Here is an 18,878-nt window from a genome sequence, read left to right as displayed (position 1 = left end):
TTCAATATATATAAAATAAGAGGTTTTTGTAATAGCCTTCCTGAATTTTCAGGCCCCCACTCACCTGTTCCTCTGACGCATTATCAGCTCCCCCAGTGACACCGGGGCACGCCACATGACATCATCACACCCCCCCCAGGACTCCCCCAATTTTATTCACCCCCAAGAAGGGCACTAAACAAGGGAATCTGCCCCAACCTGCAGCTCATTACTTTAATAGTGCCATTTACAAAGGTACACGCACACCCCTCCCACACCCCCCAGAAAAGGGGGAGCTCTGCTAAAATCTAAAAGGTGGGGCAGCCCCCCCAAACAGCTGCAGCCCCCCCAGCCCCTGTCCGCAGGCTGGCGGCTGCCCCACGGCAGAGCAGGAGCGTGCCAGAGGACGGTGTCACGTCTCTCTCGGGCTCCGCTCGGACATGTTCCCGCACTGGGACGGGCTCCCCGGGGTGACAAACAGCCCCGGTCCCTGGGGGCCCCGACTCTCCCCACCGGGCAGCCCTCGCGGCCGCACCTGCGGGGCACCCGCTGGAGACAGAGCCAGGAGCCTCCAGGCCGAGGGATGGCCCCTTACCTTCACCACGCTTAACGACCGGCAGGCATCTCTTGAGCATCACGAGACACTTAGACGACATCTGAAAAACAGAAATCCCAAACTATATTTCAGCACGTTAATAAAATAGCACAGAAGAAAATGGAGGAGCTCAGTCAGCATAAGGGGTAGGAAGGAAATTGAGCCGCAGCAAGATTCCAGGCAAACGGGTCACGTCAAAACACAACACATCCTTTAAAAGCTAGAGTGATTGGAACGCTTGAAAACGGTATTAAGACTAACCGATACCATTTTGAACAGATCCTTCGCGTAACACTGAACGCTCTGGCTGGTGCTGGAAAACGTCTCATCCCTTCCTTACGGCACCGCTGCGGGGAGATAACCCCGTGAGGCTGCGGGGCAAAGTTGTACCGGAACCGGAACCTCCGCTTACAGACCCACCGCAGCAGCTACAGCCCTCGCCCTGCCGCCGCACGTCTTGCTGCCTGGCTCCACGAAGCCTGAAGTGAAGCGTGTCAAACTTGAAAGAGTAACGTAAAAAATTAAGAATAAATCTCAGTAATTCACTTTGTGCTGAGAAGGCGGGCGCGTGTTTACGCACATCCAATATGAGCGTCTAGGCTCTAAAAGCTTTCCATTTTCCTTCTGCGTTCATTCAACTCGCACAGCCGTTCACGCCCGCCATAAGATTATCTACCTCCAAAATACACAGCAGCAACGTGACTGGGGGGTTTTGGCGTGTTACGGAGTCGGGAGGGACGTCCGCCCGGCTGCCCCGCCCAAGAGATGCTGCTGAACTGCCAGGGAAACGCGCGTCGAAAGCGAGACTGAAATAAAGTACTTAAGAGCGCTCCCTCAAAATACCGGCAGGAAACACCCCCCCACAACATTCAGTCGCCCCTCATTAAATATTTACAACAAATACCTACCTGCTTAAGTACACCTAACAAACCGTACCCTACATCTGCTTGGCAGTTACAGCTGAAACAGCGCAAGTCACATTGTAAATCAGACGATGTTAGCTTTTTTTAAACTTTCATTTATGACAGAAGAATCGGTGAGTGAAGAGATCCCCGATACGGTTTTACTTTTTTTGGGGAAAAAAAAATACCACAACAAAAAACCACACAAATCAAATCCCCAGTGTTGCAATACACGGGGCTACCAAGAAGGACCGGCAGACCTGCTAATGCGTTCGGCTGTACCGAAGCATGCAGGCGAACCGCATTTTATGGTATCTCGACTGTTACAACTGAGAACCCAAGCACTACCAATGCCATCAACCTTTGCAGTATGTGCTGTGCTTGGATCTCCGCAAGGACCATGGATTTTTTTATCTTTAAAAAAAAGCAATACTTTGCAAGTCTTGTGCTGATGAGTTCTGCTGACAAAGACACTGTCTCTAAGATGCACTCTGATGGCAAGTTCATAGAATGCAACCTCACTGAATAAGAAATATCTCAATTTTTCAAAATCTCTTCCTAACAAAAGTCACACTGTGGGGCTTTCAGATGGGTCAGATTATGCATCCTTTCACAACAAGAAACACACCAGCTAACCAGGATATTCTTGCAGTGGCCAGGTGCCTCTTCATCATGTAAAAAAGGAAAAAACCCAGAGCCAGCAATAAGTATCACACAGGTCAACACAGATCTCTTCCAGAGCACCCCCCTCATCAAAACGAACATGCCCATCGGCTCACCTGCTCTGCACAGATTCCAGCATCACACCCCGCTTCCGTCATCGCTTGTGGCACCAAACGTATCAACACACAGTAAACTACCGTTACGCTCGTGAGAAATCACCGCCCCGTGACTTCCTCATTACTACCCAGCTCACTTCTAATGCTCATACGCCGTTCCAAAGACGGCCCACGTGTTACCTACAAAACTGAAGAGCTCGACGACGGACCACGGCATTCTCTGGTCTTAGATGCTGGCCGCTGCCCCACCTTCTCAGACCTCTCATAGGCGTGCGGCAGCAGCACTCCGAGCCTGCCAGCGGCACCTGCAAAAAGCCAAGCGAAAAGGCACCTCCTGAGATGCTGCCCGATGCCACAGCCTGCCCGCACCGATCCCCGTCTCGCACCCCTTTCCCTCGACAGCCTCCCACCCGGCCTACGTCACTTGCAGCTGAACACGGCACCTCGCCCGCCATCCGTAACACCCAAACGACACGCGTTGCTTATAACTTCACCAGCAACACAACACCTCAGAAAAGAGCTGCTACTTCAGCCCACCAATCACCACTCGCCTTGCTCGACTTGCCTCCGTTGCTCATTGCTACGCTACTTCAAAACCAAAACAAAAGACAAACGCAAGGAGCAATGGAGTCACAGAGGCATCGGTCACATCTTCCCTCTATATACACCACGCACCGACTCACCCGCTTACATCGGTCCCCTCAGTTCCCCTCCGTCGCCCTGCACGACTCGTCCCTCGGCATCTCCAAAACCAATACGAAACAAGTCGCCTGGTTGCACAGCAGTACCTTAACTGTTCCTGAACACCGACTATAACCTGCCATTAAAAACAAACATATGACATCAAACATGAAGCCCTACGCACGTACAAGCTTGAACACCCTGCAGAGGTAATCTGCTCAGCTGAACTCTAGCTGCCTCTCCCAGATAGCCACGGTCACGGCCTCCGAGCCCACAAAACGTCACGGTGATTACGGTCCTTGCCTGCTGAGGAGGGCCACTCCATCCGAGATGACGGTACCACCTTTCCCCCAACAGCCTTAGCACAGCAACAGATGAACCCTAAGCTCTCATTGCTGTGCCACCTACCCGACTCTACACGGCCAGCAAGGCGGCTCCGAGCCAAACTCACAAAACGCACACACCAACGCTATGAGAAACACTACAAACTGCGCGCCTCCGAGACGAGAGAACGCTCTCGGCAAACACAGAGACAACTGGACGGAAGAGCTCGTCCAGCAACAAGACCTGCAGAACCCTGACAGTGACGCAAGGAGGCCCTAACGAGATCCAAAATGATTAGAAGAGCGTCAGGGCCCGTGACAAGAAGTTCCTCTCAAAACTGAGAGGGAGGAGGCACAAGAAGCCCAGCTACAAGACCTAAGAACGTAAGGATGCAGGGAAGAAATCACGCTCCCTGAAAACAGACAGCGACAGAGCAGAGCTGTTCACGCATCTGGGAACGACGCCGCAGACGACAACTGCCCAGAAACTCCTCAAACATCAGAGCGATCCACGCTTTAAACTGTAACGCAAAAAGAAGCACCCGATGGGCGCCGGCCCCACAATTAGAACCTTGCCAGCCCCTAGGGATAGCGCTGTGCTCCTGAGAGCAAAGAGAACAAAGTCACCAGCCCCATGCGCCCCCTCACTGCGACCCAGCTCGCCTGAAATGCTCCTCAAATAGCCTTCGGTCGCATCTTCCCTTTAATCCCGCACACGGACCCGCTGCCTTAGTGTGCTCTACTCAGCTCTGCTCCATCACCCTGCACAGCTCCATCTTCATCCTCTGCAAGAACAGCATGATAGAACAAGTCACCTGGACGCGCAGCAACAGCTTAACCATGACGCGGGTCTAGCTCCCGCGTAGGAACACCATCGAGAGCCCCGCTGCAGCCGGCCGTTAAAACAACGACATTAAAACGAAACAGGAAGCCCTGCGTGCATACAGGCTTCGACGCCTTTGGGACGCAATCTGCCCGGCGCTCTAGCTGCCTCTCCCAGGCAGCTGCTGTCATCCCCCCGGCACCCACAAAAAAACGGGACACAAGTCACCGTCTTCGCCCGCCGCTCAGGGCTACTCAAGCCGAAACGACGGGACAGCCTTTGCCCCAAGACCCTCGGTCAGATTAACAGACGCACCGTAGACTCTCTTCTCTAGGCCCCCTACCCCTGACCCTACACCCCCAGCAGGGCGGCTCCAAGCCAAGCGCGCACAGGCACAGACCGACGCTACGCGGGCCGCTACGCGCAGCGCGCTGCAAGGACGAGAGAACGCTCCTGGCAAGAGCGTCAACTGGATGGAGAAAAACCCGGCCAGCAAGTAGACCAGGGGATGCCGACAGCGACGCGAGGACGCCCGCAGGCGGTGCCAGAAAACAACGAGAGCTCCGGTGGCCCGTGACAAGAACTTACTCCCAAAAGGAGAGGACGGATGCGCAAGCAGCATGGCTTCAAGACCTAAGCGCGTAAGGATGCCAGCAAGAAGCGCCAGTCCCTAAAATCCGACGGCTACGGAGCAGAGCTGCTCGCGCAGCCGGGAACGACAACACACGAGACCACCGTCCAAAAGCCGCCAAAGGCGCCAGACCGATCCGCCACGCTTGAGGCTTGCGACGCAAAAAAAGAACCGCCCGACCAGCGCCGTGCCCGCAAACAGGGCCGTGCCAGGCCCGCGCAACGGTGCCCGAGGCACGCGCCTTGCTCCTTGAGGGCAAGGAGAGCAATCGAGACCCGAGGAAGGGTGAAGGCGCGGGGGCCGCGCACGCCACACAACGCCGCACGCAGCCGGGAGCCGCCCTGCCCGGCACGCGTCGCTGCCCCATTGAAAAGGAACCCGCTCCATTTCCCCGCTCCGAGGGGACCGCTTCCCGGACGGCCCTCTCCCCTGCGCCGCCTATAAAACCCCTTCCTGCCACGGCGACCCTCGCACCCCTCCCTCCCACAGCCCCTTCCCCGCCACCGTTGCCTCAACTTAGCTTTCAGGGTGGGGGGGGGGGGGCAGGAGTCTCGGCCCACCCGTCCTTCAGAAGGGCAAGCGCACGCAGTCAGCCCGCTGCAGCGGTCCTCCAGTTGCCAGGTGCCTTTTCACTTTTCATCATCTGAAAAAACAAAGAAAAACAAAAAACACCACAGACCCCACACGTCTCCATGAACTGCCTCAGACAGAGGCCCTCAGCAGGGAGCGCGCGGCACGGGCGCACGGACACACAGGGGACAGGAGCCTGCACTGCTGGGACCATGTTCTGCATATCCCAGCCCTTCCCCTGAACATAAGGGAACATACCTGCTGTCACTGATACGGGAGCAAACCTCGTTGGACACGTAAGGAAAAAGGCAATAGGGGAATCACAGAAAAAGCTTACGCACCTGGTAAAACAAGAGACAGGCCCTGGCAGGAGACTGTCGCGAGCCCAGAGGACACACGTCCTCTTCTCCAGCAAGCGCCAGGGAAGACGGCGACCCAAGCCTGCGCTGGGAACAAGGGACCGGTCACCGCCTCCGGGTAACAGCGACCGCGACGCCCAGACGGACGGCGACGGGACGGAGGCACAAACTGAGTCAGGGAACGGAGCACGGAAGCAGCACGGAGCAGCGGCGGCCCCGGCGTTCCGGAGCGCACCTTTAACGGCCCCTAACACACCTCACGTGTCCCGAGGTGAGCCTCGCCCGCCGCTCAGCCCCGCGCAGCGCGATGCGGGGGCCCGGACAGGCTGCGCCACGGCTCTCGTGACCGTGTCACGGCCTCGCGCCGGCCGCCGAGGGACCAGACCAGAACGGGCCTCACCGACACCCAAAACAGAGCCTTCCCCCAGCACCCCTCAACCCCAGCCCTGCTTGCGCCTTCGCCCCTTGCCAGAGCATCACCCCCGCTCTGTGCCCGCAGATCTGCCCCTCGGAAGGAGCCTTCCCCCTGCACCACGCGTCCCCAGCCCTGCCTGCGCCTTCGCCCCTTGCCAGAGCATCACCCCCGCTCTGTGCCCGCAGATCTGCCCCTCGGAAGGAGCCTTCCCCCAGCCCCATGCATCCCCAGCCTCCCTCTGGGCAGGACTCGCCCTCCAGAGCTCCTCCGGGGTGGGCTCCAGCTGCCCCTCCTTCCCTGCTGCGCAGGGCGCGGGACGTCTCCTCTGCAGGACCTGTGCAGAGACCCTGTCTGTCCCCTCTGTCGCTCCCACTGGCGCACACGCTGCTCCCCTCCTCACCTCCTTTGCCTGGCGCTCGGTTCCCAGACCGGAGGCCGCCGTCCCCCCGCTCCCAGGGGGAGGCATGCCCCGGCGATGAGGCCTGAACGGGAACACCCTCCCTCCGGAGGGCTGTCGCAGCGAGACCTCGGACGTGCCAAGGGCAGCCGGCGAAGCCGTGCGAGGATCACCCGCTGTAGCGCAGGGGCGTCAGTGCTGCGCACCCACACGCCGTCCCGAGCAGCGCCTCTTGGCCCCCTCTGCCCCCCTGCTGCAATGGCGGGCGCAACACGTGTGCTCCTCTCCGGCATCAGCCCCGTGGGGGTGGAAGCCTGCCCTTCACCCACCTCCAGGGATGCTGGCGGGAAGGGGGCTGCAGGGGGAGGGGGGTGTGAGGTTTCTGCCCCCGTGCCCCCCCCTCCGCACACCCTGGGGTGCCGTCAGAGCCCGCGGGCCCCCCAGCCCAGGGAGGGCACTTCCCTCGCCCTCTTGATCTGCTCCTGCTGCGGAGTGGGGGATGATGTGGCACAGAGGGCTGGAGCCCTGGGTGGCAGAGGAGGCTCAGGGCCTTCCTCCTCCCCATCAGCCCCAGTGTGGGTCAGAGTGTGGGAGCAGTGCCCGCAGCAGAGCCTCCTCCTGCCCCATTGCCCTGCAGGGACGGTGAAGGGGCAGCGCTGTGTGGTGCAGCCCTGTTCCAGGATCAGGCCCCCGTGGAGGGGTAGCACTGACCTCCCCCATCTCAGGGGGATTCAAGTGCTGCTTTCTGCAGAGGCTCCCTGGGCACCCAGGAGACGACAGGAATATGCCCCAGGGGCCATGGGCTCTCACAGCCTGACCCTGAGCCCACCATCCCCGAGACGTGCCCCTTCCCCGCCACCATGTCTTTGTGCCCTGCTCCCCCCAGTCGGCCTCGGGGAGACACCCCGAGACCTGGGCAGGCAAGTGCCAGCCCTGGCTCAAACCCCCAAAGGCTTTTAATAAGAACAAATCCCGAGGCCCAGCCTAACAACGAGAATAAAACCCGAGGAAAGGCCCAGCGGTCTCTGCTGCCTGTGGGAAAAGGGAGAGGGCTCCCCGGTGCTCACGGCTCTCCCAGCTGCACAGTCCTCTCCTCCCTCCAGGCTGCACCCAGCTCGACAGCAGGGACGGGCTCTCCTGCCCCGGGGCTCAGGGACTGTTCTGTGCCGAGCTCTGGGGGTGCAGCCTTCGTGTCCTCAGGGGGATGTGCCAGAGGCACCTCTTCAGCATCGTCATAGCCCGTGCTCTCTGCGGACAGGGACCAGGCATCCCCTTAGCTCCAGGGGCCCAGCCCTTCTCTGGGAGTGCAGGTTTGCCCCTGCAAGCAGCAAGGCAGGCCCTTGCGTGTTCGCCCCGTGGGGTGCCCCTCCTGCTCCGTACATCACCTCCCTCCTGTCTCCTCACCGGTCCCGAGGTGTTCAGCTCCCCCTCCCATCCCCAGACCCCAAGGGAAGCTCCTGCGGCAGGTTCCCCCACCCCAGGAAGCCGGGCTCTCCCAGTACAGCAGCGATTCATCCCGCACCAGGGATGGCACCCCAGGAACCGGCAGCGCTATCCTTCCCCCTCACCTCCAGGTGCATCCCCGGGCCCCGCCCCCTCCTCTGGCGCCCTGGGCAGTTCCCAGTCTCCCTGCCCAGGGGCACGATCCTCCCCAGGGTCGGAAACCTCCCCGGCATCGTCATAGCCGTCTGCTGGGTCACCTCCGGGCAGGACAGGGACACCTGAAACGCGAGGGGAGTTGGTGGCTGTGAGAAGATACATCCTGCAGGGCAGAGGATGGGGGACGCGCAGGGACACGGGGCTCAGACACTGGCGTTGGCAGCACCGCAGGAGACTCCCCCGTGTCCTCCCCAACTCTGACGGTGACACCCAGGGAGGCTGCTGTCCATCATATGCCTGCAGGCACAGGAGATCAACCCCTTCCTGCCCGTCTTACCTGGCGCTGGATGCAGACCACCCTCCTCCTCGCTGTCCCCGGCGTGGGGCCGCAGCTCTGTCAGGGACCCCCCTGGATAGGAGCGTGGCGAGAGGCGCAGCGGGTGTTACGGGCGTGCGCTCTGCGGGCCCAGCCTGTGGTCAGTGCTGCTGGGGACGGGGCACCCGCGGAACCCGGGCTGACTGGGGGAGGGCTCAGGACGCCCCCTGCGCCCCTGGCACCAACCCTGTCTCAAAGGGGCTCCCAGAGGCGCCTGGGGCCAGCCCCGTCCCTCATCCCCCAGGTGTCACAGAGGGGTGCGGGGGCAGGCAGAGAGGGGCTATCCCCAGCTGCGATGGGCAGAGCTGGTGGGGAGGAGGCGCCTCTCCCCTCTCCCAGGCCCAGGACCTGGCTGCCCTCCCCTCAGACCCCACAGCACTGCAGGGACCACGGGCAGGGGGCTGCAGTGGGTCAGCCCTGGGTGGAGGCCAGGGGAAAGAGCCCTGCAGATGTGCCCCCCATGAGGGACCCACACCCACCTTTGCCGCTGAACCTCGCCTGCTTCTCCCATGCCTGGCTGTAACCGATCTCCTCGTACACAGCATCAGGGAAGGGCTCCCAAGCTCTCTCAGAGCCTGCAGGCAGACACAGAACTGCCTCAGGAATCACAGAATCGATCACAGAACGGTTTGGGCTAGAAGGGACCTTTAAAGGTCTAGTCCAACCCCCCCTCAATGAGCAGGGACATCTTCAACTTGCTCAGGTTGCTCAGAGCCCCGTCCAACCCGACTGTGAGCACGTCCAGTGACGGGGCACCCACAGCTTCTCGGGGCAACCTGTTCCAATGTTTCGCCACCTTCGCTGTAAAGGTTTCCTTCCTAATACCTTGTCTAAATCCAACCTCTTTTAGTTTAAAACCCTTGTCCTATCACAAAAGTCCCTGCTAAAGAGTTTGTCCCCATCTTTCTTTTAAGCCCCCTTTAGGCATTGAAAAGCCACGAGAAGGTCTCCCCGGAGCCTTCTCTTCTCCAGGCCAAACAACCCCAACTCTCTCAGCCCGTCCTCATAGGAGAGCTGTGCCATCCCTCGGATCATTTCCATGGCCCTTCTCTGGGCCTGCTCTAACAGGTCCACGTACGTCCTTCTGGTACCGTGGACCCCAGAGCTGGACACAGCGCTGCAGGGGGGTCTCACCAGAGCGGAGCAGAGGGGCAGAATCCCCTCCCTCACCCTGCTGGCCCCGCTGCTTCTGATGCAGCCCCGGACAGGGCTGGCCTTCTGGGCTGCGAGCGCACATTGTCAGCTCGCGTCCAGCTTCTCACCCTCCGGCACCCCCAAGTCCCTCTCCACAGGGCTGCTCTCAATCCCTGCACCCCCCAGCCTCTACTGATACTGGGGGTTGCCCCGACCCAGGTGCAGGACCTGGCACTTGGCCTTGTTGAACCCCACGAGGTTCACCCGAGCCCACTTCTCAGGCCTATCCAGGTCCCTCTGAACGGCATCCCGTCCCCCAGGTGTGTCCACCACACCACTCAGCTTGGCCTCCTCTGTGACTATTTCTCTCCTCGCCCCATCCCTAACCCCCCGGGTCTGGGGTCTCTCTGCCCCTCGCTGCTGGTGGCCCGTGGCCGGGCAGTCAGCGGGTCAGCACAAGGGAATGCAGGCAGCACGCGCTCTTCTCCCCCCAGCCCTGCTTGTACCAGTCCCCAGAGCACCCTTGGCCCTGCCAGGAGGCTTCTTCCCCCGGGACCGCGGGGGCAGGACCCACCTCTGCGCCCAGCCCTGGCGCTTCGCGCCTGCCCGGCCAGGAGGGCCAGGAGCAGGCACAGAAGGGCTCCCAGGATGATGCAGATGATGATGGGTAATGAGATCCTGCTGCTGCTGCTGCTGGTCGGAGGGCCCCGGGTGGGATCTGCTGGGCAGGAACACAGAAAGGGCAGCACCAGGCCTGGGAGAGGTGTGGGGCTGGGACACCCCAGCCCTGGTCCCCATTACACCAGGAGTCGGGGACCCCAGGGAGTGAGTGATGGGGAAGCTCCCACCCTGCAGGGTAAATGACACCCTCCACCGCAACCCCGCTGCCTCCTCTTGGGAGTTTCACACCCCGACAAGGAGCCCCTTCCCCCCAGCTGTGGGTCACAGCCCGGCCTCAGGAAGACCCTGTGCTGGCAGGGAGGACAGGTTACCTGCTCGGGGGGTTGGTGCTGTCGTGCTGGGTGCTGCTGCAGAGGAAGAGGAGGAGAGCTGGGCTGAGCAGATGGGCGTGCAGCCACCAGGGACCCTCCTCCGACACGCCACGGTCGTGTGCGCACACGTGCGTGCAAACCCCCCCGGCACACCCCACCCAGACCGCCCCTCCTGCTGGGCTGCTCAGGGCGGCTGCGGCAGCGCCCAGGGCCTTGCGCTGGGTATCGGGCAGGATGGCGCAGGCAGCCCAGGAGATGCCCCTGGGGGCTGCAGAGCCCTGGGGGCAGAGGCTGGAGACATCCAGCCCCACAGAGGCAGCTTCCCACTCAGCGCCAGGCTCCCACGCTCTGCAGGGGTCTCAGCCCCTCCGCTCACCTGAGCAGTTCACGGCAGCGTCCGTATACTGGCAGGTACTGCTGTCCCGAGGCCGGGCAGAGCAGTGCTGCAGAGACAGCTCCGTCCCCCGGCAATACACCCGCTCCAGCCAGACGGGGCCTGTCCCCTTCCCAAAGGCAGCGTTGTCCAGGGGATACAGGGCGGAGCCGCAGCCCAGCTGCCTGCACGCCACCTCGGCCTCCTGCTTGTCCCAGGAGTTGTCGCACACCCTCTGCCAGGAGCCGTCGTGCCAGATCTCCACTCTGCCCGAGCACCCGTCCGCTCCTCCCACGGCACGAATCTTCTCCCTGTCTGGAGAAGGCCGGGAGCTCCCAGGGCACCGGGAAGCAGGCAGAGCCCTGCCAGGCGAGAGGGGCGTGCAGAGGAGCAGCTACCTGTGCAGGTGGTGGCGTTGGGGCACTTGGACCCGGGGGCCGGGGGTGTTTCTGGTCGTCTCCCTGCAGAAGGAAATGCTCTGGTGAGGGGGCTGCTGCAAGGGGGTCGCGCAGCAGAGCGTGGGGCTGAGCTCTCCTCGCACCTCCCCATGCAACCTCGCTGACGGCAGCAGCTGAGCCCCGGTCGTCCAGGGGACACACACGGCAACGTGGGGGACCCTGACTGCTCAGCCCCAAAGGGGCCCTGGCTCACAGAGCAGCAGGAGGGTGTACATGGAGGGGCTGCTGCTCGGAGCCGTGGCTGGTCTCCTCTGAGACCTTGCCTGGAGACACCTCTGCCTCCCTTGGGAGCTGCCGAGAGCCCAGCTGGCAACTGCTGGGGCGTGCCTGGGGCCCGTTTGTGTCCCCAGAAGCAGCAGGCTCTGGCACAGAAAGGAGAAGCCCCCGTGGGCTGTCTCTGCCTCTGACGCTGCCCAGCAGGGAGCAGGAGCTGGGGGAGCGCTGCTGCCCAGGTAGCTCACAATTACCATTGCAGGTGATGTGGGTCTTCTCCTGCAGGGTATCGCAGGACTCCGGGTTCCAGGGATTGGAGGGACACTGCCAGAAGGAGCTGGTTTTCTCCCCACACTGCACACGATCCAGCCAGGCAGTGCCAGACAGCTTGCCGGAGAGCAGTTGTAAATCCAGCGTCCCTTCGTCCCCACAGCCCAGCTCCTTGCATGCCAGCGACACCGTTTGGAGAGTCATTGAGTTGGAGCAAACGCTCCCCCACGTCCCGTTATAATAGACTTGCAGGTACCCGGAGCAGTCGTTGCTGTGTTCCAGCCTCAGGGACATGAACTCTGAGAGGAAAGGCCCCGAAGGGAGCAGGCTGGTGCGGGGCTGCGGGAGCGGGGATGCCCCTGCGCCCGCCCGGCCCTCAGCCAGGCAAAGGCATGGCCAGCAAGTCCCCCTTGCACCCACGTGGGGCGACAAGTCCCCGACGAGCAGACGCCCTGCCCTCCCCGCTACCCCCTGGGGACGGCTGAGCTCCCCAGGGAACCCCGGTGGCGCTGAGGGGACCCGCACCGGGGCGGCCCCCGGGACAGCCTCGGGCAGGGGCTCAGAGGCAGCCGGGACGGCCTCAGCCGTTGCCGGCTCTGCCCTCGTCCCGGCCTCCCCGGGGCACCGGGCTCACGCCACAGCTCCCAGCACAGACCTGAGCAGACGACTCCTGCATCCTCCTTGTGCGCGCAGTCGTGCTGCTCCCAGGGCTGTGCCGGGCAGTCCCAGAGAGCACCTTCGGCCCCGGAGCAGTTCACACCATCCAGCCAGATGCGACCGGAGCCTTTGCCGAAATGAGCAGCGACAGCCGCCTCCACCGCCCGTCCGCAGCCCAGCTGGTGGCAAACGACGGCGGCATCAGGCAGGTCCCAGCCGTCATCGCAGATGGTCCCCCAGCTGCCCTGGCGGTAGATCTCCACTCTCCCGGCGCAGCGCCCGGGGCCGTTCACCAGCCGGACCTGCCGGCTCCCTGCAGTGGGAAGAAACCCCTGCTGCTCTCGGGGGGCTGGTGCCCACCGGCCCAGAGCCTGGAAGGGCCCCTGCAGCACCACTCACCCTCACAAGTGACCCCCACGTCCTCTGCAATCCCTGCCGCCAGGGCGTTCTCAGGCACGGAGGTGTTGCAGAGGGTCAGCCCGGCCTCGTGCCCCGCGCACCGGACCCCTCGCAGCCCCACGGGACCCGTCCCTCTCTGAGGCTTCGGGGGGTTGTAGGCCGTCTCTGCCCCTCCGCACCGCAGCTGCCGGCACACCACGCGGGCCTCCGCCAGGTCCCACTGGTCATCCAGGACTCTGCCCCACATTCCACCCTGGAAGATCTCCACTCGCCCGTCGCACCGGCTCTCCCCACCCACCAGCCGCAGGGACGTGGCGTTGGCTGGACCTGGGGGGAGCAGCCGTGCCCAGCCCTCAGCGACACCGGGCAGCCCAGAAACTGGGGGCGCCTGCCCAGGCTCCGGAGCCCTCACAACACCCGGAGCCCACCCGCCTGCCCCCAGCCCTCTGCAGCGAGCTCCAGGAGCACGTTTCCGCAGCCTTGGCTCCCAGTCCCCGAGGAACATGCTCTCTTTGCTCTTGGTGGGGCAGAGCCACCCAACACGTCCCTGCTGAGGGGGAAGAGTGCGGGGGCCTTTCGGATCAAACAGGAGATGTTTGGGACTTGTGCCGACCAGAAGCCAGGGCAAAGCCCAGCCCCACGCCGCAGTTCACACCCCAGGTCTGCTGCTGCTGCTGCGGGCACCTGGACAGCCCCTGCAGGTGTGGGACTGGGCTCTGTGGGACTCTGTGGGGCTGGGGCAGGGCTGTCCGCAGCCAGAGGAATGGAGCTGAGCCCCACCGCCCTCTCCGTGGCCTGTCCCGCACCACGAGAGTGGGGTAGCCCAGGCCTGGCCGTGGCCCCTCACCCGGTTCAGTGCTCCGCTCTCCCACATCAGAGCCGCCATTCTGAGCGGACAGAGCTCTCCAGAGCTCCTGGTGAGGCCGGGGTTTCTCCAGGGATAAATTCACCCTGGAGCTCCCATGGGGTTCCCTGCTTTGGGTGGCCACGTCACACCCAAGGGGCAAATGGAGTTAGCGCAGCGTTTTCCCAGCACTCACCTGAGCAAATGACAGCAGCGTCGTTCTCATGGGCACACGGAGGGGCCCCCAGGGCCGTCACTGGGCACAGTCCCAGGTGGGCTTCAGTCCCATCGCAGTGGAACGAGTCTCTCCAGATGGGGCCGGTGCCTCTCCCAAAATGCCCTCCCCTGGGAATGGACTCAGCAACCCCGCAGCCGAGGTGACGACAGAGAACGTGGGCGTCCGGGGGGTCCCAGCGGGAGGCACAGAGGGTGCCCCAGGTCCCCAGCACCTGGACCTCCACCCTCCCGTCACAAGGTGTGCTGCCGTTCACCAGCCTGAACGCTGGGGACAGAGGAAGATGAGGGAGGGTGGATTGGTGCTCTTGCACCCTCCACAGCCGGAGGAGGGACCAGAGCGACAGCCTTCCTTTCCCCTGCTCCTGCAGCCTTCTAGGGCTGCCGACAGCCACGTCACCCCTGCTGTCACCACACCCGGCACGGCGCAGTCCCTGTCCTGCTCCCCCGCCCCAGCTCACACTCAGCGTTCAACACCCCACCGAGTCCTTACGTGTGCAGGTGACACCAGCAGCGTTAGCGTGGGTGCAAGGCTGGTCCCGGGGGGATCCCATGGGGCAGAAGGCGAGAAAGGCTTCACTCCCCACACACTGCAGCTCTCTGCCCCAGATGGGACCATCCCCTTTTCCAAAGGGAGATGCCACAGGGACAGGCAGGGGTGCGCCGCACTGCAGCTCCCCGCAGACCACGGCGGCGGCTTGGGGACCAAAGTCTGAGTCACAGACAGTTTTCCACTGGTTCCCATCACGGATCTCCACTCGTCCTGAGCAGGGGCTGTCCCCTCCGACCAGCTGGACAAATCCTGGAGCAACCAAAGACCCCCATGGGTTCCCAGAGCCCTCTGGCAGTTACCTGATCCCATCTCACCTCATCTCCAAGGTGGTTACAAGTGAGGAGTCCCACGACCCTCCCAGCCGCTCCCAGTGGGTGCGGATGGCCTTGGGACACCCTGCTCTTCTTCCCAAGCCCAGTGCTCCTCCCCTCAGAGCTGCTCCTCTGCTCTGGGGGACCCGTGTCTGCCAGGGAACACGACCCAGCAGCCCCTGGCCACCTTGGGCCCTTCCCTGGGGCTGTGGCGCCCACATGAGCTGCTCTCAGTGCCGCTGGCGTGGGGCAGCCAGGGTCTCCGTGCTGCCATGCAGCTCCTGTGTGAGCAGAGGCACAAAGCTGGGAACCAACAGAGCCTGCGGGGCAGGGTGGGCCTTCATCTCCCAGCCCCTGGCACCCACGGAGGGTGGGCCGAGCCACACCTGGCAGGGCTCAGGCGGTGGCAGGTTCCCGCCGGGCTTTGCTCGGGAACCGGGGGAACCAGCAATGAACGTCCCAGCTCAGTGCGACCGGCCACACCAGGCCCTTCTCCAGCACCCCCTTGTTCCCCTGAGGGCTCCGCAGGCCCATTCCCCCACCCCAACCACGAAGGTGAGGAACGGGCTGGCCCCTGACCTGCACATCTCACTCCAGCATCCTCAGTGTGAGCACAGTTGTGCTGACCCCATCCGCGGTGTCTACAGTCAGACAGGGCAGACTCGGTGCCACGACACCCAACGTCATCCATCCAAATGGGGTCAGATCCGGGCCCAAAGTGTGCCTCCTGAGGAGCTTCAAGAGCAGACCCACAGCCCAGCTGCTTACAGACCACTGCAGCATCATCCATGTCCCAGGAGTCATCACACACGGTCCCCCACTGGCCCTGGTGTTTCACCTCCACTCTTCCAGCACAGCGCGAGGGACCATCCTGCAGCCTCACCTCCTCGGCCCCTTCAAACATCAACACGGGAACGGTCAGGAGCGTGCCGAGCCCCAGACTGCAGGTCTGGGGGTCCCCCTTGCCCAGGCACCTGGGTGGGATCCCTCCCCCTCCCACGCTGTCCCCGGGTGGGAGGGGGATCCATTTTCTCCCCACAGGCTGCAGAGGGCTGGGGGTGCCCAACAGCAGACCTGCTGGGCCATTCACTGACCCACAGCCCGCGGCGCTTCCTCCCACCCCAATGGCCCCCTGCCCATGCCCACCCGCGCACCGTGCCTGGCCCCGTCAGGGCACCGTCTCCTCGCCAGCCCGGAACCCCTGTACAGCCCCGGGCCCCCCTCCATCTCCCACCCAGAAAGGCACGGGGAGAGGCACAAGTTCAAGTGACTTAGGAGGCTTCGGCCCCTCATCTCAGAGGTACCTGCAAAGAAACCCCATTCCCAGAGGGGTCCCCATGGCCCTGTCGGTGGGACAAGGAAGCCGGCACCTACCCCTGCACAGCTGCACCCAAAGGACCAGCCACAGCACCCGAGGAGACACGAGTCCCTCTGTGCCCATCCTGAGCTTCCTGCCCTGCTGGCACAGCCCTGCTGCACCCCGCTCCCTGAGGCTGCTGGGGGCTCACGGGGACAAAGGCAATGAGGGGGTGATATATCTCTGCAGGTGCCGGCCCCCCGGCGGGAGGAGCCAGTCGAAGCAGCAGCACCTTTTTAGACATTATCAGGAGCTGTCTGCCCTCCGACACAGCCCAGCCCTCCAATGAACTTCTCCAGCGCCGTTCATCACCATATATGAGGGACATACGTGTCCCGCTGCGGGTGTCATTGGTGGCTGCGGCAGGGGATCGTCACGGGACAGGTGGGGTGTGGGGGGGGGAAGGGTCTGCCCCCCGTTGCACCCTGCTGTGGGGACTGGGGCACGGAGCATCCTCCGCGGCGGGCTCATCCCAGAGCCCAAGAGGCGAGTGTCCAGCTGCCCCCGAGCCGTGGGAAGTGCAGAGCCGGGACTGCATCGGGGCCTGTGTCGGGGTGGGAAGGGAACAGCCCCTGCTGCAGACCCCGCTGTGCTGGGGGCAGCAGCTGGGGAAAGGCCTCGGCCAGGGCGAGAGCTCAGTCCCAGGAGGGCTGGCTCGGCCATCGCTCCCTGGGGACCCCCATGGCGGGTCCCTCACGGGAGCTGGAGCTGGGATCGTGTCCCTGCCCTGGCAGCAGACGTGCAGCCCAGGGGCCCAGACGTGCCCCTGGCTCAGCCTGTCACCCAAGGGCCGTTACTCCCCGCGAGCGGATCGGGAGCTGGAGCCTGCAGGTGCACAAACCACAGCCCACGTGGCCCCGCAGCGCTCGCCGTGCTCCCCCCGCAGCACCCGGGCAGGATGTCTGTGGTTTCCCTGGGCACCGTGCCCAGACACGGCTCTGCGGTGCCCCCGAGCCACCCCCCACCCCGACCGCTCCAGCTGGGGCTGCTCCTTCGGCGTCACAGCCCCCGTGCCCCAGGGTGCCCCTCTGACGCCGCTCTGCGCCGCACCCCACGGCCATGGGGTGCCGTCGGTGACGTGACCTCACACCCTCCTCGTGCTGCCCCGGCGTGCTCACGGGTTGTGCTGACGGCGACCTCGCACCCCTCCCGCTGCCATCGCCCTCTGCTCAGGAGCTACCGTCACACGCGCGCGTGTGTGTGTGTGTGCTGGGCTCCTGCTGACCACGGTTCCTCCAAAAAGCCGTATTTGGGTGGGGTCGAAACGCTGTTCTGATGACGTCAGCAGCACCCGCACAAGCCATACGCCCGCTCCTTGCCTAACAGCTGCGCCAGCACCCGTGGGAGCACAAGCTCCTGCACAGCCCTGTGCATACCCCTGGCCCACCCGCTGCTCCGCCGAGGGTGGTGTCACAGCACCTCCGCCCGCCGCGTACCTGTTCCCTGGCCCGTCAGGTACTCATTCACCGCCGACACCGCAAGGGCGCTCCCAGGACCCGTGCCGGCTGCCCCGTTGCCGGCTCAGGCACGGCAGGCGACTGAGGAAGCAGCGACCTCAGCACCGCCTGCTCAGAGCGGCCGCTCGCGCCCAGCCCGGCCGCCCGCTCACGCGGCTCCGCGCCTCCGAAACAAGCGCCGCGGTCTCTGTTCATCGCTCGCCGGCGCCACGACTCGGGCGGGCGTCCTGCTTTGTGTAGCTTCCGGGGCCGCTTCACGCCTTCGCGCCAGAGCGCTGGCTACTCACGCCGCTGCTCGCACGGCGCGTCCCGTGCCCGCCTACCTTCTCACGACGCTCTGCTCCTGCTCCCCTCCTCCCTTCTGTGTTGATCCCCGCTGGAAACCTGCAGCAACAAGAAAACAAAGTCAACAGGCTCCTGAATAACACCCAGAAAGGAGCGACCCTTCCCCATCCTGACTCCTCCACTCCACTGACAGCTCCAGACGGAGCTGCTGAGATCTCGGTACAGAAGCCGCGTCCGTCCGTCCTGAGCACCAGGTTCCAATGCCCGTCCAGCAGCGTCCGTGATCTCTCTCACGGCCTCCCACATCACAGACGCCTTCCCTGCCCGGGACAGCGTTTTGCATCTCCCAGCCCCTCCCCACCCCCGCAGCAGCCGACAGCCGGTGCCTCTGGGGCACCCCTGCCCGAAAAGCGCTTCACCACCCGGTGGCGACGACTCCGCGACCACGCGCTCCGCAGGGACGGTGCTAACCCCGTCCGGGGTTGCGCAGGCCTGGGCGCTCGGGGGTTTCCCGCAAACCAGGCGCCCCGAAGCCGGTCGCCTCCTTGCGTTTAAGCAGCAGCGCCAGACACGTGCCGCCCAGCTAACACGCGTTCGTTCTGCTCTACGCGGGCTGCCCACGGGCACCGCGGCTCCCCTCTCGGCCCCGCCACGGCTCCCCCTGCGCGGCCTCCCCCTCTCCGGGGCCCCCGGCGGTCCTTCAGACGGAGCCCCCCGCCCTTTCTACCCGCGCACGGTCGCGTCGCCCAGGGACAATTCCAGGCTATTTTCTCTCGCCAGCTCGCCTTCGTTTCCTTCCAGAAGGACCGTTTGTCCTCGACTAAATGGACGGCGCCGATGGCCAGGGCATCCCGTCCCTCAGCTCAGGCGCAATACTACGACATCAAACAGCACGCGACCAAAAGGAAAGGG

The 18,878-nt window shown here is 63.5% G+C and overlaps 1 protein-coding gene across 1 annotated transcript; it reads right to left on the bottom strand.

The window, feature by feature from the left end:
• Nucleotides 1–7,483: 7,483 nt before the first annotated feature.
• LOC142050931 (antigen WC1.1-like) lies at nt 7,484–15,868 on the bottom strand. The gene is made up of 14 exons (XM_075080143.1): nt 15,447–15,868; nt 14,497–14,805; nt 13,966–14,271; nt 12,926–13,252; nt 12,525–12,839; nt 11,854–12,168; nt 11,327–11,389; nt 10,932–11,243; nt 10,556–10,591; nt 10,138–10,281; nt 8,909–9,004; nt 8,391–8,462; nt 8,023–8,175; nt 7,484–7,702 (listed from the first exon to the last, which is right to left on the bottom strand). The coding sequence occupies exons 1-14, from the start codon at nt 15,769–15,771 to the stop codon at nt 7,518–7,520; spliced, it is 2,958 nt and encodes a 985-aa protein (XP_074936244.1). The 5' UTR covers nt 15,772–15,868; the 3' UTR covers nt 7,484–7,517.
• Between the last annotated feature and the right edge of the window lie 3,010 nt (nt 15,869–18,878).

The sequence above is a fragment of the Phalacrocorax aristotelis genome, unplaced genomic scaffold, assembly GCF_949628215.1.
Source record: "Phalacrocorax aristotelis unplaced genomic scaffold, bGulAri2.1 scaffold_304, whole genome shotgun sequence".
Lineage (NCBI taxonomy): Eukaryota > Metazoa > Chordata > Aves > Suliformes > Phalacrocoracidae > Phalacrocorax > Phalacrocorax aristotelis.
This window is presented reverse-complemented; position numbering and strand designations above follow the sequence as displayed.